Consider the following 24,795-nt stretch of genomic DNA (forward strand, 5'->3'; position numbering starts at 1 on the left):
TACTACCTGAGTTCAAGACCTCCTAAAAAGCTACAGTAATCAAGACAGTGTGATATTGGCAAAAGAAAAGGAAAATATTGGATCAATGGAATATAACAGAGAATCCAGAAATAGACTCATATATAGGCAACTGATCATTGATAAAGGAGCAAAGGCAAACACAATGGAGAAAAGGCAGTCTTTTCAACAGATGTTATTAGAACAACTGGACAACCACATGCAAAAAAAAAAAAAAAGAATCTAGATATAAACCATGTGAAAATTAACTCAAAATGGATCACAGACATAGTAAAACCCCAAACTATAAAAATCCTAGAAGATAACATAGGAGAACATCTTGATTACCTTGGGTTTGGCAATGGTGTTTTAGATACAACACCAAAGGCACAATCCATGAAAGAAAACTGACAAGGTAGACCTCATTAAAATTAAACATTTCTGCTCTGTGAAAGACACTGTCTAGTGAATGAAAAGACAAGCCACAGACTGAGAGAAAATATCTGCAAAAAATATATGTGATAATGAACTTTAGCCAAAACATGCAAAGAGCTCTTAAACTCAACAAGACAACAAACAATCCAATTTAAAAATGTGCCAAAGACTCTTAACAGACACCTCACCAAAAAAGATATACAGATGGCAAATAAGCATATGAACAGATACTCCTTATCATATGACATCAAGGAAATGCTTATTAAATCAATGTGATACTGCTGAATAACTATTAGAATAGCTAAAAACCACAGCACTGATAACACAAAATGCTTGTGAAGATGTGGAGTAACAGGAACTTTCATACGTTGTTGGTGGGAAAGCAAAATGGTACAGCCACTTTGGAAGACAATTTGGCTGTTTCTTATAAAACTAAACATATTCATACCATACGACCCAGCAACTGCACTCCTTGGTTATTTACCCAAAGGAGTTAAAAACTCATGCACATTACTACGTGAAAGAAGGTTTGTTTGTTTTTTTCAAACATCTAGGCCTTCTTTAATTCAAAAGTTTATGGAAAACTTTAGCCTGTGCTATATTTTAAAATATTTACTGAATTGTTATCTCAAATTTGACAAAATCAGCAGAGGGCTTAATTAATTACTTTAATTGTTTTTAAGGAGTTTGAGGCTTTTTGGTGTAATTTGGGTATTTCAATTGGACATATGTGATATATTCAATGCCATTTTGTGAGTTTCAGGTAAATTGGAAATGTTAATCAAATTATCTAAAATGTATTTTATGAAAAGTAAAACATGACATATTTGTTTTTTGTTTTTAATTTTTATTGGAGTACAGCTGATTTACAATGTTGTGTTGTTTTAGGTGTAAAAAGTTAAGATTTTAAAAGGCAAAATACTGTATGATTCCAACTACATGACAATCCGGAAAAGGCAAAACTATGGAGGCAGCAAAATGATCAGTGGATGCCAGAGGTTAGAGGGGAGGGAGGGATGAATAGGCAGCGCACAGGATTTTTAGGGCAATGAAGCTACTCTGTATGATACTGATAGTGGGTACATGTCATTATACATTTGTCCAAACCCACAGAATGTACAACATCAAGAGTGAACCCTGATGTATACTATGGGCTTTGGGTAGTGATATGGCAATGTAGGGTCATCAATTGTAACAAACGTACCACTCTGGCAGATGTTGGTAATAGGAGAGGCTATGCAGGTGGGACATTTCTGTACCTTTGCTTAATATTTCTGTGAACCTAAAATTGCTCTAAAATATAAAGCCTATTAAAAATAAAAAGGACATGCCCTGACACCAGCTCAGATCTGCCAACCCAATTTATAATTATTCTTTTTAATGCACCATCAAAGAATGGAAACCCGGTAAAAAACAGGAATAAAAAATAAGCAAACATTATTTATCGGTTCATTTCAATAATAAAAAACATCATTATAGGGCTTCCCTGGTGGTGCCGTGGTTGAGTCCACCTGCCGATGCAGGGGACACGGGTTTGTGCCCCGGTGCGGGAAGATCCCACATGCCGCGGAGCGGCTAGGCCCGTGAGCCATGGCCGCTGAGCCTGCGCGTCCGGAGCCTGTGCTCCGCAACGGGAGAGGCCACAACAGTGAGAGGCTCGCGTAACGCAAAAAAAAAAAAAACAAAAAAAACACACTAAAACATCATTAGAGTTCATCGACTGTAATTCTAGTGAGAGCTAAGAACAGAAAATTATAAAGCTATTCCTGACCCAGGTAAGCAACACATTTCAGTTGTAACTTCCAAAAGCACAACACATCTGAATTATGTGCATTACTGTCAGTAACACATAGAAACAATATTTAACTTTCTTGAGGTATTAACTATGATAAAGTTACTAGGCATTTCAAAATCTAGCTGTAATATTTATTATTTAACCATGAATCTCTTCTTTCACTACATTACCGAGCGCCTTCTATGCACAAAGCATTATAACACCCACTGGGAAAACAAAAGTGCAAGGATCATTACTTCAAATTACTACAGTGGCCAGATAGGTTACATATATGAGTGAAGTAACCTGAGTGAAAGACAGTAGGTAGTGACTGGAAGTATGGTGTACTGGAAACAATTATGTGCTATCAAAAGGAGACAGCAAAAAAACAAACAAACAAAAAAAGGAGATAGCATCTATACATCTCTTTCTGTAATCATACAAAAAGGAAAAAGTCTATAATGTCTATTAATAGTATAGAGCTTAGAAGTCCAGAGCCATCTTTGATTTTATACGTTTGCAGTCTCCAATAGCAATTTCTTCCCATCCAGTTCATATATAAGATACTCTTCTGCATTTGAGCCAAAGGATTTTCTACCAATGGCTCTTCTGAAGTCCAAAGTCTTTCTTGGGTGATATGTAAGAATATCTGTGATTTTCAAGGGAACCGGCATGTTGCCCTAAAGCAACAGAGACGCACGTGAACCATTATAATCACTGGCCATTTAAAGTCTAGAGTTTACTGATTTTTTACTCAAATTTCTTTGCTGCATTATCAAGTTTGGCTGAAACAAACAAACAAAAAAACCCAACTGGGCAAGAAATTCGGTCAACTGCTCAAGCCAGAAAATGTACCTTTTCCCTACCATATCCAGACTGTGCCTTCATTCAATGGACCTTTTCTGAAGGAGTCATTCTCACATGTAAGGCATAGTATCTCATATGGCAGGAACTAAAAATTAATGCTCCTGTCAAAGAAATGACTGCCCAAAGAATGATTAGTTAAAACAGTGCTATTTCCTATACCCCAAATCCTAAGTAAAAAGATTCCTCAGAGAACTGCAAAACAAGGGAGGCTAAATTATTGTCCTTAGATACCAAGATTACTGACCCAAACCCTCCAAAGTTTAGGAAAGAAGCCAAGTGGAAGAGCTTAAAGTAAAAGCAGGAAGAGAGCAGTGGCCAAATCAGAAGTTTAACAAGGCCTTCCACCTGAACAGAATATAGAAGTGAAAAGATATATAAATGCAAAAGCATGAGAATTTTAATATCATCAAAGAAACTATGTTCTCTATCAGATCCGATGAACTTTTTTTTTTTTTTTTTTTTCAGTAATAAACCTCCTTCTACTCCTGGGTACCATATTTTGGGTATTATCCATATGTGGATTACAGCTATAGGAGTGTGACCCCATCTGAGATTTATGGTCATAACTTAAACTACAATTCTGTGCTTTTCTCCAGGCATGTTCTGCTTTTTAGGGAGCAGGAATGGATGAAGACAGCAGGCTGAACCAGGGTTGGGATTCTGCCAGTGAAGATGGAGAGGGCAAGAAAGTAGAAGATATATGCAATGAAGTGAATATCACGACAAACCAAGGAGGCTAAGTTAAAAAAAAGTAGACAAGTAGAAACACAAGGGGACAACCAAGTAATGGTGTCAAATGATTGAAGGTCAAAATGAGAATGAATTGTTAGAACAGGAGTAAATAAACTGATGGATGTAGTCAGAGAATGGGATGATTTAAATCAAGATTTTGGAGGTGGTGAAGGTATTGACGATGATAAGATCTAAATTATTGTCTTGGAACCAAGTATCTGAGTTGGAGTGGAGGGCAGGAGAGCTAGAAAGAAAGAGATCAACAAAGAAGCCAGGCTGTTGAATGAATCAGTGTGCATTTTGCCTGGACATCACTAAGAATGACCATGTGAATGTGTATCAAAGGACAATGGACCTGACACTAAAATCTTCAGTGACTAAAGCCAGATTGATGAGGAGGAAACTACATGACTAACAACATAAGGGACAGGCAGGTAAGCTGAATAGTCTGATGGCAAGGGCTTCACAAGAGCTGACAGGTAAAAATCATTTATGTACAAAGTTTTCAAATACAAATGCTTTTTAAAACACACATAATAAGTTACTTATGAATTGCGTCTATAGTATGAGCATGGACTGTTAAGTGTACAACAAAATTCATAAGAAGAGAAACAGAACAGAAGTTGAACTAGCACGGTAAACTTCAACTTTTTCACAATATTCTATTAGTTCAATAACAGATGGAAAAAAAGGGACGAAATATTCTACATATGCCTATAGGGAAAACAATCATTATTTACTACTCTTTAGGACTAGCTCTGCCATTTTTTAAATGTCATATTATTTTATACAAAAAGAGATAATTCAATAAAAAGTAACATTTTTTCCAGTTCAACATATTTTTAAGAAGCAGCCTGGCTATTTGTATATTTGGCCATAATCAGGATGCCAACTCTCAATCTGTGGAACAACTGGGACATAGCTGTCTTGAACAGATAAAGCAGCATAATAAATAATATTTAAATTGGTGAATAAAAGAGCTCATCATTGAATTTGCATCTCCTAATAACAAATAAAATACATCAAGCCCTTATATAAAGCTTCTGTGAAAGACCAAATATATGGAAGAACTTTAAACAAGTAGTAAAGTTCTTTTCTGACACAAATGATGTATAAGACATCATTTCTGTCCATTAAAAAGACTGAATACTATTAAGAGAATAATTCAGCTATACTTCAGTAATTAATGAATCAATGAGCAGATAATGAAGATGCATCACTGGAGGACAGTATATATACACTTTAAAATATAATTTGTATTTAGCTTCTAATGATTAATGATTGTAATGAACTTTTTGACATTTTAAAACTGGAAACATTGCCACTTACAAAATCACAAAATCACAAATATCTTTAAAATTCTACAATTTAAAAAAGGAAAACTTGGAAAAGCAGATTACAGAGTACATTTATGATCTTTATTACACATGGATGATTCTAGTATTGACTCAACATACCAAACAAATAAAACTTTCATTTTTCAAACAACATGAACACATTAAGAATATATTTAAATCTCATCTCGGCTTGTACATTAAAAAAGAAAATCAAATAGGAAACTTAAAATTATATAAGTACTTTCATTACAGTTCATTTCTAGGCAATACAATTGTACTGTGCACAAACAGAGTTAGGTAATACACTAAGAGTTTGAAGTACAAAGATAATATCTATGCTCACACAGTTGAGAGTATAGAAAAGCCCAGGTTTTACAAATATTTTAAGTTACTGTTTCTCAAAGTGCAGCCCATGAACCAGCAGCATCAGAAGCATCAGAATTGCCCTGCTTGTTAAAAGAATTAATTGCTTGCTAAAGTATATTTCTGTGCTCCATCCAAAAATTATTAGAACAAAATAAGAAGCCACATTACTTGCAAATACCTTTGGTGACTGTTACTTATATAAAAGTTTGAGAATCAATGCCTTAAATGTTAAAAGTAATTACTGCTATGAAATTACAGGTGAAAAGGTGAAAAAGCCACCTCCACTTATTATTATGAAGATTCTGACTTAAAATTGGTTTTTAAAATGATTAGGTTAAAATGCTTTATAGTTCTTTTAAAAATATTTGTATAATGTTTAAACTTTATATTGGGAATCTTCATTAAAATACATCACATCTAAGGAAACAAGATTTAAGCAAACAGACTTACAGTTGGTGATATCAGGTGGTGCATAGCCATCATTCATATACATACTTGTGGGTTTTGCCACTTTCAAAAAAACAAAATCAGATGTGTTCTTTAAGGCAGTTACTGCTTCTTCATGAGTAACTTCTTCTAAACACACAGTATTCACCTAAAAGAAAATCCCAAAAGTTTTACTTCTTCCTTCCCACTTGGAATGTCATTTTTTTCGCCCCTATTGCTCTGGGTATAATCTTCGGTACAATGTTGAATAGGAGTGGTAGTTTGTGTCTTTCTAGGACTTTGCCCATTTCATCTAAGTTACCTAAATGCGTTGGTATAGAGTTATTCATAAATAAAAGTATTCCCTTATGTTCTCTCTTTCATTCCTACTTTTAGAAATTTGAGTCATTTTTTTTTTCCTGGTCAGTCTAGCTAAAGGTTTGTCAATTTTTTTTTTTTTTTTTTGCTGTACACGGGCCTCTCACTGTTGTGGCCTCTCCCACTGTGGAGCACAGGCTCCGGACGCGCAGGCTCAGTGGCCATGGCTCACGGGCCCAGCCGCTCCGCGGCATGTGGGATCCTCCCGGACCAGGGCACGAACCCGCATCCCCTGCATCGGCAGGCAGACTCCCAACCACTGCACCACCAGGGAAGCCCAAGGTTTGTCAATTTTGTTGATCTTTTCTAAGACCCACGTTTTGGTTTTGTTGATCTTCTCTACCAACATAGACAATATGGTTGTCCTATTTCCTATATTGTTAATTTCTGTTCTAATCCTTTCTCTTCTGCAAGCATTAGGTTTAGACTGCTCCTCTTTTTGGTAAACATTTTCTTTTAAAAAGAAATAAAACACTATAAATGTTTCTAGTGTTTTAAATTACAGTGCACTAAACAAATGTTCATTTTAGTATATTTTCCATTTCCCTAATACGTGACTTTATAATCGACTGCAGGAGACTTTTAAATGTTTTGACGAAAACTTCTAAAGGTCACAGAACAATCCTGACTTTCACCACTGATTACTAATAATGCTTCGCAGGATTTCAACTGCATGGTCATTTTTATGGTCCCACCCTACTGTGTACAGTGAGGACTTGCTGCGTTTTGAAATACACAACTGTGGTATACTGTTCTTCTGATGGCCTGAAATGAGACATTAGTAACTGTGATGCAAAGAGAGGATTAATAAATGCCACACATTAGAGCTGTCTTCTTGGAAAAGCTCACTCTGGCATGTCCCTCTTGGAACCTGGCCACCACTTTGTGAGAAGCTCAAGTTAGCCATGTGGACAGCCCACTGGAGAACTGAATACCTGGCTAACAGCCCCAGTTGAGTTCCTAGATGACAGCCAAAACCAACCGGTCCACTATATGTGAGCCAACTTGGAGGTGGACCCCTGGCCCTAGTTGAGCCACCCCAGTAGACATTATATGGAATAAAGACAGGCTACCCTGGCCAAACATATCCAAATTGCAGAAGTGTAAGTCAATAAATAATTGTTGTCATTTTAGCCACTAATTTTTGTTTTTTCTTATGCAGCATTAGATAACTGATAAAAGAGCTGACAAGATTTGCTGAGGTGATTCAATGTGGAGTGGGAAAGAAAGAGAATGATCCTAAAGTTTTAGACTTGGGGAAATTAGAAGGATAAAGTTCCCGTTTAATGAGATGTGAAAATTATGCAAAGAGCAGAATTTGGGGGGGCAAGGTGGGGTGGGTTGCCATGATTTGAAAGTTCATTTTTAGATACAGTTGTACTTCGGTATCTGTGGGGGAATGATTCTATAACCCCACTACCCCCCATTACCCTCCTCGAGGATAAAAAAATTTGCAGATTCTCATGTTCCTTAAGTAAAATGGCGTAGTATTTGCATATAAGCTACGCACACCCTCACCTTATACTTTAAATCATCTTTAGATCACTTATAATACCTAATATAAAATAAATGTCATGTAAATTCAAGTTTTGCCTTTTGGGAACTTTCTGGAATTTTTTTCCACCAAATATTTTCGATCTTCAGTTGGTTGAATCCACAGACGTGGAACCCACGGATACAAAGAGCCAACTGTATATTATATTTGAGATGACTCTTGAGACATAGAGAAGGAGACTGAAGTTCAGAAAACAATACTTATTACTATCATGTACAATAAGACCCAGTAAGTTATTTGACCACCTATCAAAGAGAGAAGAGAATATGTTCAAGTATTGAGTCCTGGATCACTTCAATGTTTAGAAGTTAGGGAGAAGATGCACCGAAAAGGAGAATGAGAAGGAATGGCTGGTGAGCTAAGAGGAATAGCAAGATAGAGGGTGACTATCAGGCGAACTGGAAAGAGTGTTTTAAGAAGGAAGAAGGTATGTCAAATGCTTGATACATCAATTAAGGTGAAAATTAAGAATTGAATAATTTCAGTGGAATTATGGCAACAAAAGCCTCCCTAAACGGTAAATCAGCATGAATTTCTGGCTCCCTACCCCTAAAATTGATTTTGGAAGAAGGATAAAGAAGACACAGTATGTAAGAAATTAAAAATAAAAGTGAGAAACGTAGTGGAGAAAGAAGGTTGTTTGGAACTGGTGTGTGTTGGTGGGGGGTGTATGCAATGATGAGGGAGTGTTGGTTGTAGGTTGGGGGAAAGAGTAGCAAGTCATAGCTGTGAGAGGATAAGTTAGAGAGAAGCAGTTGAAGGACAGTTCCTTCCTCCTCCCTGTCATTAACTCAAAAATAATTAGTTGCTCTTCCTAGCATAACTATTAAAAAAGGGCAAATAAATAAATAGGAGATAGACCAAATCACCACTATACCAGACTTTGTTTGTATGCCTTTTCAGATTCACTTGAGCCTACGTGTCCACTAGGCTTTGGTTGCTTGGTTAGGGGAGAGTCCTAGCTACTGCTACTCTCATATTGTCCCCTACCATTATGAGCTCTTTCAACCTCTTCTGGAGTAAAGGCTGGGCTTGGGTTTGGCTGACGTGTTCCACATAGTGAGAGCTGTAACATATTAGAAGACCACATCTGACCTGTCTAGACCACGAGGCTCTAGCTCTTCTCACGACTTCTGGGTTCAGGGGAAGTGCTGTGCCAGAGTGTGGGAACTGGCTTCCTTAGCATTTGTCCAGAGGGGCTGGGTAACACAGTCGAGAAATCTAGGACAGTTAACCCCCATGGGGTTAGACTCTAACTAACAAGAGACAAGAGACTAAAAGGCGTCAGTAGATAAAATCCTTTCTTTTCCCTGGATGGCTGGATCTAAGGTTTAGCAGTTCCACATTGCCTGCCTGGGAGACTGTCCTACATAACAAGCAATCAGCTACATTTTCTTATGATTTTATAGCCAGTTCAGAAACATAATACATTGTATTGGCTTTCCCTCATTCTCTGCCTCACTTTTCATTTTCACTCACTCTAGCTTCTCTGAAGCTATACCTCCCAATAATACCTTAGCAGAGTAGCTTTTCTTCAGGTTTTGTTTTTCTAGGGAACATGAACTAAGACAGTTATTGATGAAGATTGGATAAATAAATTGTGATACAGTCTACAGTCCCAGAATAGAATATTATGAAGAGGGTAAATGAATAAATCTCAGCTCTAGGCAACAATATGGATAAGTCTCAGTAAAACAATATTGAGTGAGAAAAGTATTAAAAAAGACTATATACAGCACAATAGCCTTTAAAAATTTTCAAAACACACACTACTAAACAAAACATTTAGGAATATGTATGTGATAAAGCAATCTTTAAAAAACAAAGGAATGAGGAACACAAGTTGTTGATATTCTAGTTCTTGGGTTGGGTAATGACTAGCAGTTTTTACTATATTATAAATAAAATAATTGATTAATTAATTAAAGTAAGAAAGGGAAAAACAAGGTCACACATGAACAAAGGATGATGCTGTTATGAACCTAAGGATTATGACTAAACAATTCTGTGCATCCAAGCCCCTAAACAGAATGAAAGAAAAAGAGAGGGGAGCTAGTAGAGGAAATGGTAGTGGCAAATAAAGAATCATTTTTCAGGTTTTGACTAAAGCAAGACTAGTATTCACTCATGGAAATATCATTTAAACATTTTTGGCACGTAGAAATTCAGTCTGTCAGAAAAAAAAAGACATCAAAGTGATTTTTAAAACAATGGATTTCTTATACTCACTGCTAAAAGTTTATCTCCAATCTGAAGTTTACCATCTTTATGTGCTGCACCTCCTTCAATTATTTTGGTTACATAGATGCTATTATCCCCAGGAATATGTTGATTTCCAACACCTCCTGCAATGCTGAACCCAAGACCTGTATGGAAAACACTAGTTTTAGAATTTCACCAATATATGTAAACTTAAGTCCAAATGACTGAAAACTAGGTGATAACTTCACCAAACTAATGTTTTTTAAAACAGAAAATTATCTATTTACCTATTTTAAAACTCCTAAGTATTTTGTAATCAGGGGCAATTACATATATAGGTGCTCCTATAGTTACAAATGAGAACCTTTTTACCCCCAGGTTACTTAAAAAAAATATATATATATTTATTTATTTATTTAATTGGCTGTGCCAGGTCTTAGTTGTGACACACAGGATCTCTGTTGTGCCGTGCGGGATCTTTTAGCTGCGGCATGCAGGCTCCTTTAGTTGTGGCATATGGGATCTAGTTCCCTGACCAGGGATCGAACCCGGCCCCCTGCATTGGGAGCATGGAGTCTTTAGCTGCTGGACCACCAGGCAAGACCCCCCCACCCCCAACCAGGTTACTTCTTAAAGTGTCTTTGTAAAATGCATTTGTTTATTAGTTCAAAGAGATGGTGTAAAATTGCTTCACTTTTGTTTCCATCATAATTGCACTTCTTACCAACACTTTTAACACTTCCACAAGATTAAAACTGAGAAAAAAAAATTAGTGGTGGGCAGAACCAACAGCTTCAGAAATGCAGATGCTGCTTCCCTTTTCAATATTCTATGAATTAATTTTAAGTAAGGAGCTTCAATAATTCATAAATCCCATAGCTTTGATGCCAAACCTGTAGCTCTCTATGCATTTTTCCATGAAGCCACAAATTAGAATCAATATTTCCATTTATCCTCAATCCAATCCATGTTTTCAAAATTCAGATCACATCCTAACAGTCTTCATTGCAGATGTAACTCCTGATGACATGTTCATAAATATTTTTTTCTTTTAGCCTGTGTATCTGCATTTTATGCACTTTGTAGATTAACGATTACAAGTTAATATCAACACTACACATGACTGCAAAATGTTTGCATAGTATTCTACTTAAGACAAAAATCAGTAGAAATAATACAGAAATTCTAAAAATTCACTAAGTTCTGTAGATTACCAGCATTGTTAATCTTAGAATGTGTGTCATAAATAACTTCATAGTTACATTTCACTTAAGAGATTTCTTACTTAATAATTTGTCTTTGTTTGATTTATTTCATACCTTTAGGACCTTTAATGAGCTTTATTTCCATTATTTTTTCTGATACTGGTTTCCGTCTTTTTACGTACAAGCGTACAATAGATCCCGCTTCTTTCAATGCTTCAACTGCTTTGCTATGTGTCACATCACGAACGTCTACTTCATTTACTCGCAATATACAGTCATTGACCCTGAAGAAAAAAAACATTAAAAATTAAATATTAAAATTTTAATATCAATTTTTCTCTTTGCCAATTTTCTTTTCTTGACAAGAGAATTATTTACTAGAATTATTTATAAGAAACTGCATGTTAAATTCCAATGTATCAAAAACTCATATAAATACAAACATTTCCCAAGGGCCAGCAAAGGAAACAGTGCAAATAACAGATCATTATACAAAAATATTAAATAATAACGACAGCTATAATTTTTTTTGGGGGGGGGCTGTGTCTGGGTCTTCGTTGCTGCACGTGGGCTTTCTCTAGTTGCGACGAATGGGGGCTACTCTTTGTTGCGGTGCATGGGCTGCTCATTGCAGTGGCGGTCTCTTGTTGGGGAGCACAGGTTCTAGGCACGTGGGCTTCAGTAGTTGCAGCACATGGGCTCAGTAGTTGTGGAACACGGGCCTTAGAGGGCGTAGGCTTTAGTAGTGGCTGTGCATGGGCTTAGCAGTTGTGGCTCGCGGGCTCTAGAGCGCAGCCTCAGTAGTTGTGGCACATGGGCTTAGCTGCTCTGCAGCATGTGGGATCTTCCCAGACCAGGAAGCGAACCCGTGTCCCCTGCTTTGGCAGGCAGATTCCTAAACACTGTGCCACCAGGGAAGTCCTGACAGCTGTAATTTGTATGATTACGTATAGAAATTAAGATATTTTAGAAAAACAGCAAATATTTATTTAGCACTAACCACATGCTAGGAACTTCTTTTAGTGTTTTAACCCTTACAACAATCTGTAAGGTAGATACATATTTATATCCCCATTTTATAGATAGAAAAACTGAGGTACAAAGTTTAAATAACTTTCCCAAGGCCACCCTGATAATGACTAACAGAGCAGTGATTCAAACATAAAAAATCTGAGGCTCAGACTGAATAACTAGCTTAAGGTCACAGCAGCAAAACTGAGATTAATTCATTGATTTACCAAAAAATAAACTAATCTCAGTTTCAACTGCATGGTATTCATGTAGAAAAAAAATAAGAAAACAAATTAAAAGATTGTCATCTCAAATTGGGCAGGGATGGGGAACAAAACAATTAAAACATTTAAAGTGATCATGATAAACTTCTATATCTAATTAACTTTTTTAGAGAAAATAAATTCTATATCCAAAGACAGTGACACCTCAGAGTTAGTACTATAGGTATGTTCTCCAGTGAAACAAATGGAACATGCTAATTTTCACACATGAAGCACAAATAAAAGGCCAATAGCAGGAAGCAGGAAGTAAATATTTACATTTACCTGAAAGTCAAATTATTGATTTCATATTTAATTTCATTAATATACCACTTATCATATCCAGTGAGAAGTTTAGAAACTGAAAAGCTGTATAAGGCATGAACAGCCTTAAAATAAGATACTGTTTTTAACAGACCATATATAATCCTTAGTCCTAAAACTTTAGAAAACCATCACATCACCATGTATAAAAAGCAACAAATAAGGCAACAAGAAAAGTGCCACAATCTATGGTCTAAGGAAACAACAAAGTATGCTAAAGATATTTTCTGAAATGGAACCTTACATTTAAACAAAAGACCAATATTACTTACATTTATTCAATTTAGAAAATAGATTAATTTATTTAAAGTCTGCATAATCTTTACTACTCTTTGTGGTCTGGGATACCAACTCAGATATATATGATTCCCTGTACCTTAAATAAGCGTATACACGTTTCCCACTCAGAAAATAACACATTTTGTGAATGTATTTGAACATACAATGGGAAATCTATGATTTCTATAAATTTGCTCAGAAATATTTAAACAGTCAAATTTATTATTCAAAATGCTTAACTTCTAAGATAAAACTAAATTCCTAATTGAAAAGAGGGAAAATGCTTAAAGCACAATTATCTCATTCATTCATTTGATATCTGAGCATCTACCTTATGTTAGTTATTATGATAGTGTTCATTTGTATTTATTCATTGTACAGTTGCCTCAAGAAAAAGATACAAAGAGGATTTGGTATCACAACATAAAGTGCAAAACATACCGCAATCTTCCATCTTGGGCAGCTGCTCCCCCTGCAATTATTTTGGTAATGAAAATACTTGAGTCATCTCCAATGTGTGGGTTGTCTGTACCTCCTGCAATGCTGAAACCAAGCCCTGAATTTCCCTGGGGATAGAGGGGAAAAAAATTGACACTGAATAATAATTACCTTTATTGATAGGTTCCCGTCATTATAGGACCTAGAAACTGTACTAACATAAGGAACACACACATAAAGGCATACGTATAGGAAATATGATGATTTTAAATTAAGAAATATAAGGAAAGCTCTTTTTTCTCTATAAATTCAGAGGTATTACTGCTGAATATGTGAGGCTGATGATGTACTGAGTACTTCTGGACTCTGGTCTACGATTCCTTCTTCAAAATTATGTGCAGTTTGTCCTTGGAGAGGTGTCACTATTAGGTCTCTTTCTTTTAGACTGCATCTTGCTCATGTTTGGTAAGGCAAATTGCTCCCAAGAGAAAAACAATGAAGTGATCCTTCTGTTGCTGTTATTTCCGAGTAGGTAATACCAATATATTATTTCATCCTCAATTTTTAAAAAAGGGGTACTGGGTGGTGCTTTTCTTCTGCTAACTTTGCCATCAGCTTATTTTAAAATGACCAAATTGTATGAGCTAAGTAACACAGCCATCATCCTTGATGTGTTTAACCAAGACACCTGACTAGCAAAAGGCAGTTTTTAATACTGAAGTCCAACTGGAGAACTTAACATTGGTGTACTTTCTTGACAGCAGTCAATTTTGCCAAAGTAGCATTACACTTCTTGCTTATTTTATTTATGTACTAGATTTCTGAATAATATTTTCTTTTAAGAAAGGGTTCTGCTACAAAAAGCAAAACTGATCTAAGCAAAGGTATTAAACGTTTATTTTTGCAAGAATGTTCTAACTTTGGTTTTCAGGCAGCTCAAATAAGTGGGTATATCTGGATCTATTACTAAACTGTTTGTATTAAATAGCTTAGAATTTCACTAGACTATGACATGTCCTAAAATTCTATTTTAATAAAAAAATTTTTTCAGTCTAAACTCTTCAAGAGTTACTAGAGTATCAATAATAGTATCAATAGGTTGTATGGGGCTACCAAGTTACTCAGGTATTCGAGTTCTCGTTTTTACTTGTTTTTTAAAGAATTGAGATATAATTACAAATAACTTTGTGTAAGTTTAAGGTATACAACATATTGATTTGATACATTTATATAGTACAATATGATTACCACCTTAGCTTTATTTAGCTAACACCTGTATGAGGTTACATAACTGCCATTTATTTTTTGTGGTGAGAACATTTAAGATCTAGTCTCTTAGCAATTCTGAAGATTATAATACAGTATTGTTGATTATATTCACTACCTGTGCATTAGATCTCTGGAACTTATTCATCTTCTAGTTGCAAGTTTTTATACTTTAACAACATCTCCCCAATTCCTGGTACATAAGCTCTTTAATCAATGAAAAATACAATGTACAGTTCTGACTAAATAGAGGAATTTAAAAGGTACTGGGAAAAGATGAAAAGATGAATAAGATAAAGAGTTAGGACTATATGTCAAGAAATCTCAATAAAGCTGGGAAAAAACCAACAAAATGCCACATTAAAATGTGTACAATACATTAATACTCTATTTACTTGTAAGACTCAGTCATCCATGTCACTTGAACAGGTGGGTCCAAATTCAGGTAAACAGGCAATAAAAATCTATTATCCCTCTGAAGTCTATTTTTATTCAGTTTATTCTGGCTTCAAACATAAACAAATCTAATTACCTAGGATTTTAAACATACAGACATTCAGTTACTTAGAAAATTCACTTATGCAGAGCACTTCATTTCTCAAAAATGCTGGTCAGACAAGGTGGCTCTGCTAAAATACAGTATCAATTAAATGCAGATATTCTTAAGGGGAAAATACATCAAGAAAGTTTACACATCTGAATTGTATCCTTAAATTATTTTCTGACTGGGGGAATGCATAAGAAGTTTTCAATAAGGTCTTTTCCATTAAATCTATGGTTTTTATCTTGCTGGGAAACAAAACTGATACAATGACCATATTACTAGGATATTAAATACTTATTTAAAATAAATATTTTACTATATGAAAGATAAATAATAAAATTAAAAACTGAGAAAAATCTGAGAAACTGTCAGTCTAGAGGAGCACAAGGAGACATCATAACTAAATGTAATGTGGTATTCCAGTTGTGATCCTGGAAGAGAAAAACATAAAAAGTAAGGAAATCCAAATAAAGTAGACTTTAGTTAATAATAATATATCACTATTGGTTCATTAGTTGAAAAAAATGTATTCTAGTAATGAAAAGATGTTAATAATAGGTGAAACTGAGTCCAGGGTAAATGGAAACTCTCTGTACTACTTTTCTGTAAATCTAAAACTATGTTAAATAAAAAGTTTATTTAAAAAAAAAGGTTATTAAAGAAAAGCAACATGTTCTGAAAATGCCACGGCTAATTTTATACGTGGACTCATTAAAGAAACTAATATTATATGGTTCTGAAATGTGATCTTCCTTGGATCCTATATGAAAGAGCAGTATATTTAAAGAGTTATTTAAAGCAACAGGTTTATGCATAAAAACTTAAGATAATTAATAGTTTTTACCCTTTCAAGTGTGATTTCTTCATATTCATAATCTGCATCAGTGCCATTAACCTAATGGGGGAAAAAAAAGAAGTAGCACAGAAATTTAGGGTGTGAAATTTAAAATGGCAAGACATAATTTTTGCATGATTTCTTAATAAAAACCTGTTAAATGTGATAGTAATCAAATAATATAGCTTGATTTTAATAGTTTTAGGGAAGATTTTCAAGGAATGGAAGAATACAAATGTATTGATGAGTTGACACTCATGATATTGTGACTTTCACATACAGAAAGCGTACATTCAGCTTTTAATACTTACTGAACTCTTGACTCTCTTCTCTGCCTTGATCCACACATCTAATCAGCTGCCAATTCTTACTGACTTAAATATTTCATTTCTTCCTGAAAACCATCACCCCTTCATTTTCATTGCTATTACCTTGCTTCAAAAGGTACCTTGCTTTGTTAACTCATCTGGACTACTGCAAGTGTAATCTACCCAATCTCTTAGATTACTGTTCTCCATTGCTCAAATCATTCTAATGTGTTTTAGTTACACAGATGGATCTTTATGGAGCCCATGTATAACATACTTGCTCCAAAATTCTCAAAAACTCTCATACAAGGCTCTGTATGAACTGACCCCAATCTATCACTCAACTTCATTCTAACATGTTTCTCACCTGTTCATGAGCCTTATATACCATCACACTTGAATGACTTGCTCCTTCCTTTACATATCCTGCAATTTCCTCCCTCCACATCTGTTACTTTATTGCTTCCTCTGTCAAATTTCAGTTACATATTTCATGTCCAACTTTGATTCACCATTCACAATCTTGCTTACACCATACAGACCAAGCACTTTCTCTCATTCCTTCTAATTTATTCCATGTCTCCTCCTGGAAGAAGTAATTCCCATAGCAAAGGCCACTGGTGAAGGCTGAATAGTGCTTGGAATCACATTAACTGGGATTCAAATCATTGCTTTAACATTTCTGGTGACACGAAGCTGGGCAAAATACCCAAACTAATAAGTCAAACAGGGATTGTGATAAACTTCATCTCTAGATGCATCCCATCCTTCCATCCCAAGTGCTCTTCTGCAATATGATTGAACCAACCTACCATCAAGAGATGTTATCTACTTCCCCTTCCCTTGGATCTAGGCAGGCTCTAGATGACCTCTGTTAAAAAGAATGTGGCACAAATGCTTTGTGGTTTTTGAATCTAGGTCATGTGATGCCTTGTAGTGTTTGCCTTTGTCTTAGAATGCACATTCTTAGAATCCAGAAGCTATAATGTGAGGAAGCTCAAAGATCCTATGAAGAGATTGAAGTGAAGGCGCATCAAGACCCCTGGCCAAAAGCCCCAGCTGCACCTCTAACCGGCAACTAGCACTAACTGCCAGCCACGGTCAATGAGGCTATTTTGGATCTTCCAGTCTTTTCCAGTGCCCCAGCCAAGACCGTGTAAAACAGAACTATCCAGTTAACCCAGAAAATCATGAGAAATAATGAATTATTTTTAAAGCCACAAAGTTTCAGGGTGGTTTGTTATACAGCAATAAAATAATGAAACAACAGAATAATGAAATCCATGTAAGGTAGTCTGTTTTCTTCACCATACTATAAGAAGCAACCCCTAATTCAGGTCCAATGCAGGAGCTAGGGGTTTTTTTCCTGAGGATTTTTGAAACTCATCTCTACTACTTTTTTGGGTTCTTAATTCTTATGGTTCTAATGGATACAAACCCAAATGCTACTTTGTTTCATCTTCTTTTTCAACTGAAGATATTTTCTTCTTGTTTTTGAAATTATGTTATACATATGTGTGTATACACACACACATATACACATACATATATATACAAACATATATACATACACACAATATATATGTGTATATATATATATATATATATATATAAATCTATGATTTATATGCCTATGGAGTGCAGGAGGAGGGTTATACATATGCATATCCTGCCAACTTGACTGGAAGTTCTTTTTTTTTTTTTTTTTTTTTTGCATACGTGGGCCTCTCACTGTTGTGGCCTCTCCCGTTGCGGAGCACAGGCTCCGGACACGCAGGCCCAGTGGCCATGGCCCACAGGCCCAGCCGCTCCGCGGCATGTGGGATCCTCCTGGACCGGAGCACGAATCCACGTCCCCCGCATCGGCAGGTGGACCCTCAACCACTGCAGCACCAGGGAAGCCCTCGAAGTTCTTTTTTATGAGTAAAAATAAAATCTGTATCTGCAGCTATACCACTCTTCTTATTCTAAAGGTTATTTGTATCATCTATATTTTTTCATGCTCAGACTTGCTAAAGGTCTATCAGTCTTTATCAAAGAAGTACTTTTAACATCACTGATTTATTACATTCTATGCTATTACATTCTGCTTTTATTTTTTATCAATTCTTTACTCTTTCCTTAGGCCCTTTTTAAAGCTTCTTGAGTTGAATGCGCAATTCATTTATGCTTATTACTTTTTCTATTTTTAGAAACACCCATTAAAGTTAATAAATTTTCCTTGGCATATGGCTTTGGCCAAATCCCCAAACTGCTACATTGGGCTCTATTTTTATCCATTTGTTCATTTCCTAAATAGCCTGAAATTTTATTCTAAAAAACATTTCCAAGTCAGTATACTCATACAGTCCTTTTGGTGTTAATATGTAATATAGTATAAATTTTTGTGCTGTGAGCTTATGGACTTCTGATTTAAGGTATTTGAGATTTTCACCATTAAGCCTTCTCAAAAGGTAGGTACTCCAAGCTCGACCCACCACCAGTCCCTCCCATCAGGAAACCTGCACAAGCCTCTCAGATAGCCTCATCCACCAGAGGACAGACAGCAGAAGCAAGAAGAACTATGATCCTGCAGCCTGTGGAACAGAAACCATATTCACAGAAAGACAGACAAGATGAAAAGGCAGAGGGCTATGTACCAGATGAAGGAACAAGATAAAACCCCAGAAAAACAACTAAATGAAGTGGAGATATGCAACCTTCCAGAAAAAGAATTCATAATAATGACAGTGAAGATGATCCAGGACCTCGGAAAAACAATGGAGGCAAAGATCGAGAAGATGCAAGAAATGTTTAACAAAGACCTAGAAGAATTAAAGAACAAACAGAGATGAACAATACAGTAACTGAAACGAAAACTACACTAGAAGGAATCAGTAGCAGAATAAGTGAGGCAGAAGAATGGATAAGTGAACTGGAAGACAGAATGGTGGAATTCACTGCGGCAGAACAAAGAAAAAAGGATAAAAAGAAATGAAGACAGCCTAAGAGACCTCTGGGACAACATTAAACGCAACAACATTCGCATTACAGGGGTCCCAGAAGGAGAAGAGAGAGAGAAAGGAACCAAGAAAATATTTGAAGAGATTATAGTCGAAAACTTCTCTAACATGGGAAAGGAAATAGCCACCCAAGTCCAGGAAGCACAGCGAGTCCCATACAGGATAAACCCAAGGAGAAACACGCCAAGACACACAGTAATCAAACTGACAAAAATTAAAGACAAAGAAAAATTATTGAAAGCAGCAAGGGAAAAATGACAAATAACATACAAGGGAACTCCCATAAGGTTAACAGCTGATTTCTCAGCAGAAACTCTACAAGCCAGAAGGGAGTGGCATGATATACTTAAAGTGATGAAAGGGAAGAACCTACAACCAAGATTACTCTACCTGGCAAGAACCTCATTCAGATTCAATGGAGAAATCAAAAGCTTAACATACAAGCAAAAGCTAAGAGAATTCAGCACCACCAAACCAGCTCTACAACAAATGCTAAAGGAACTTCTCTAAGTCTAACACAAGAGAAGAAAAGGACCTACAAAAACAAACCCAAAACAATTAAGAAAATGGTCACAGGAACATGCATATTGATAACTACCTTAAATGTGAATGGATAAATTGCTCCAACCAAAAGACACAGGCTTGCTGAATGGATACAAAAACAAGACCCATATATATGCTGTGTACAAAGACCCACTTCAGACCTAGGAACACATACAGACTGAAAGTGAGGGCATGGAAAAAGATATTCCATGCAAATGGAAATCAAAAGAAAGCTGGAGTAGCAATACTCAAATCAGATAAAATAGACTTTAAAATAAAGAGTGTTACAAGAGACAAGGAAGGACACTACATAACGATCAAGTGATCAATCCAAGAAGAAGATATAACAATTATAAATATATATGCACCCAACATAGGAGCACCTCAATACATAAGGCAACTGCTAACAGCTGTAAAAGAGGAAATCAACAGTACACAATAATAGTGGGGGACTTTAACACCTCACGTACACCAATGGACAGATCATCCAAAATCAAAATAAATAAGGAGGGAGAAGCTTTAAATGACACAATAAATCAGATAGATTTAATTGATATTTATAGGACACTGCATCCAAAAACAGCAGATTACACTTTCTTCTCAAGTGCGCATGGAACATTCTCCAGGATAGATCACCTCTTGGGTCACAAATCAAGCCTCAGTAAATTTAAGAAAATTGAAATCATATCAAGCATCTTTTCTGATGACAACGCTATGAGATTAGAAATGAATTACAGGGGAAAAAAATGTAAAAGAACAAAAACACATGGAGGCTAAAAACTACATTACTAAATAACCAAGAGATCACTGAAGAAATCAAAGAGGAAATCAAAAAATACCTAGAGACAATGACAATGAAAACATGACGATCCAAAACCTTTGGGATACAGCAAAAGCAGTTCTAAGAGGTAAGTTTATAGCTATACAAGCCTACCTCAAGAAACAAGAAAAATCTCAAATAAATAATCTAACCTTACACCTAAAGGAACTAGAGAAAGAACAAACAAAACCCAAAGTTAGCAGAAGGAAAGAAATCATAAAGATTAGAGCAGAAGTAAATGAAATAGAAACAAAGAAGACAATAGCAAAGATCAATAAAACTAAAAGCTGGTTCTTTGAGAAGATAAACTAAATTGATAAACCATTAGCCAGACTCATCAAGAAAAAGAGGGAGAGGACTCATATCAATAAAATTAGAATTGAAAAAGAAGTTACCACAGACACCACAGAAATACAAAGCATCCTAAGAGACTACTACAAGCAACTCTATGCCAACAAAATGGACAACCTGGAAGAAATGGACAAATTCTTAGAAAGGTATAACCTTCCAAGACTGAACCAGGAAGAAACAGAAAATATGAACAGACCGATCACAAGTAATGAAATTGAAACTGTGATTAAAAATCTTCCAACAAACAAAAGTCCAGGACCGGATGGCTTCACAGGTGAATTCTATCAAACATTTACAGAAGAGCTAACACCCATCCTTCTCAAACTCTTCCAAAAAAATGGAGGAAGGAACACTCCCAAACTCATTCTGTGAGGCCACCATCACCCTGATACCAAACCAGACAAAGATATTATAAAAAAGGAAAATTACAGACCAATATCACTCATGAATATAGATGCAAAAATCCTCAACAAAATACTAGCAAACAGAATCCAATGACACATTAAGAGGATCATAGACCATGATCAGGTGGGATTTATCCCAGGGATGCAAGGATTCCTCAGTATATGTAAATCAATCGATCTGATACACCATATTAACAAATTGAAGAAGAAAAACCATATGATCGTCTCAATAGATGCAGAGAAAGCTTTTGACAAAATTCAACACCCATTTATGATGAAAACTCTCCAGAAAGTGGGCATAGAGGGAACATACCTGAACATAATAAAGACCATATATGACAAACCCACAGCAAACATCATTCTCAATGGTGAAAAACTGAAAGCATTTCCTCTAAGATCAGGAACAACACAAGGATGTCCACTCTCACCGCTATTACTCAACATAGTTTTGGAAGTCCTAGCCACAGCAATCAGAGAAGAAAAAGAAATAAAAGGAATACAAATTGGAAAAGAAGTAAAACTGTCACTGTTTGCAGATGACATGATACTATACATAGAGAATCCTAAAGATGCCACCAGAAAACTACTAGAGCTAATCAATGACTTTGGTGAAGTTGCAGGATACAAAATTAATGCACAGAAATCTCTTGCATTCCTATACACTAATGATGAAATATCCAAAAGAGAAATTAAGGAAACACTCCCATTTACCATTGCAACAAAAAGAATAAAATACCTAGGAATAAACCTTCGTAGGGAGACAAAAGACCTGTATGCAGAAAACTGTAAGACACTGATGAAAGAAATTAAAGATGACACCAACAGATGGAGAGAAATAGCAGGTTCTTGGATTGGAAGAATCAATACTGTGAAAATGACTACACTACCCAAAGCAATCTACAGATTCACTGCAATCCCTATCAAATTACCAATGGCAATTTTAATGGAACTAGAACAAAAAAATCTTAAAATGTGTATGGAGACACAAAAGACCCTGAATAGCCAAAGGAATCTTGAGGGAAAAAAACGTAGCTGCAGGAATCAGACTCCCTGACTTCAGACTATACTACAAAGCTACAGTAATCAAGACAATATGGTACTGGCACAAAAACAGAAACACAGATCAATGGAACATGATAGAAAGTCCAGAGGTAAACCCACGCACCTATGGTCAACTAATCTATGACGGGGCAAGGATATACAATGGAGAAAAGACAGTCTCTTCAATAAGTGGTGCTGGGAAAACTGGACAGCTACATGTAAAAGAATGAAATTAGAACACTCTCTAACACCATTCACAAAAATAAACTCAAAATGGATAAGAGACCTAAAGGTAAGACCAGACACTATAAAAGTCTTAGAGGAAAACATAGGAAGAACACCCTCTGACATAAATCACAGCAAGAATTTTTTGATCCACCTCCTAGAGTAATAGAAATAAAAACAAAAATAAAGAAATGGGACCTAATGAAACTTAAAAGTTTTGCACGGCAAAGGAAACCATAAACAAGATGAAAAGACAACCCTCAGAATGGGAAAAAATATTTGCAAATGAATCAATGGAGAAAGGATTAATCTCCAAAATATATAAACAGCTCATGCAGCTCGATATTAAAAAACAAACAACCCAATCCAAAAATGGGCAGAAGACCTAAATAGACATTTCTCCAAAGAAGACATACAGATGGCCAAGAAGCACATGAAAAGCTGCTCAACATCACTAATTATTAGAGAAATGCAAATTGAAACTACAATGAGGTATCAGCTCACACCAGTTAGAGGGCTTCATCAGAAAATCTACAAGCAACAAATGCTGGAAAAGGTGTGGAGAAAAGGGAACCCTCTTGCACTCTTGGTGGGAATGTAAGCTGATACAGCCACCATGGAGAACAGTATGGAAGTTCCTTAAAAAACTAAAAATAGAATTATCATATGATCTAGCAATCCCACTACTGGGCATATACCCAGAGAAAACCACAATTTAAAAAGACACACGCAGCCCAATGTTCACTGCAGCACTCTTTACAACAGCCAGGTCATGGAAGCAACCTAAATGCCCATCAACAGACGAATGGATAAGGAAGATGTGGCACATATATACAATGGAACATTACTCAGCCATAAAAAGGAATGAAATTGGGTCATTTGTTGAGACGCGGATGGATCTATAGACTGTCATACAGAGTGAAGTAAGTCAGCAAGAGAAAAATAAATATCGTATATTAAAGCACATATGTGGAGCCTCGAAAAATGGTACAGATGAACCAGTTTTCAGGGCAGAAACTGAGACACAGATGTAGAGAACAAACGAGTGGACACCAAGGGGGGAAAGCTGCGGGGGGGTGGGGGTGGTGTTGTGATGAATTGGGAGATTGGAATTGACATGTATACACTGATGTGTATACAAACTGATGACTAATAAGAACCTGCTGTATTAAAAAAAAAAAAAAAGGTAGGTACTTAGTAAACGTCCTTGACACTTCACTTAATGCCAAGTCATGATGTATTGATATCTGGTGAGGATTCCCGGTAGCACAGAGTAATTTAACAAAGGTGAAAAGTGAGAAGGCCATATGAACCCCAGATGACTTTATTCCTATATGCTTAATAACTTGAAACTGTCTGATAATTTCATGTATAGAGACAATTCAATAACATCATTAAACACGTTCAAACTGGGCTTCTAAATGCCAAGAACACATTATCAAAACCACAATTACTCTACAAGTACCACTTTATTAACAGTAAATGTACAAAAATATAATGTTGGTGTAATATTTTCAAAAGCTATATGGTTTCCAGCAAAACTACAAAATGGTTGATTTGCTTGGTTTTCTTTTTATAATAGCTTTACAAAATGTGGCTTCCAACAGGAAAGAAATGCTTGGCTAATGGGTTTATCACTCTCAATTAACAGGATAACGTGAGAGGTAAGCTGTGTATAAAATGAGAGAAGAGAGGTCAATCTTTAGACAACGTAGTATTTTACTGACAAAATATTTTTCCCCCTTAAAAATAGAAAAGAATAGATTTAGAATACTTCTTGAGAACTGTCATTTTAGTACTTCCTAGGTTTTGAATTTAGTCCTATTAACAAAATGGGATTGTGTATCAGGGGTGGGGGGGGGGAAGC

At 35.8% G+C, this 24,795-nt stretch overlaps 1 protein-coding gene across 11 annotated transcripts in view; it reads right to left on the bottom strand.

The window, feature by feature from the left end:
• DLG1 (discs large MAGUK scaffold protein 1) overlaps positions 1 to 24,795 on the bottom strand; it is a 287,859-nt gene that overhangs the window by 109,582 nt on the left and 153,482 nt on the right. For all 11 annotated transcript variants that reach the window (XM_082839777.1, XM_082839778.1, XM_082839775.1 and 8 more), the window contains 5 exons: positions 16,244 to 16,294; positions 13,593 to 13,717; positions 11,389 to 11,558; positions 10,097 to 10,233; positions 5,959 to 6,103 (listed from right to left, as the gene is read on the bottom strand). In XM_082839777.1, the coding sequence (XP_082695903.1) occupies positions 5,959 to 6,103; positions 10,097 to 10,233; positions 11,389 to 11,558; positions 13,593 to 13,717; positions 16,244 to 16,294 (628 nt within the window). The remainder of the gene's footprint in view (positions 1 to 5,958; positions 6,104 to 10,096; positions 10,234 to 11,388; positions 11,559 to 13,592; positions 13,718 to 16,243; positions 16,295 to 24,795) is intronic.

The sequence above is a fragment of the Leucopleurus acutus genome (assembly GCF_964270905.1).
Source record: "Leucopleurus acutus genome assembly, chromosome: 5".
NCBI classification, from domain to species: Eukaryota; Metazoa; Chordata; class Mammalia; order Artiodactyla; family Delphinidae; genus Leucopleurus; species Leucopleurus acutus.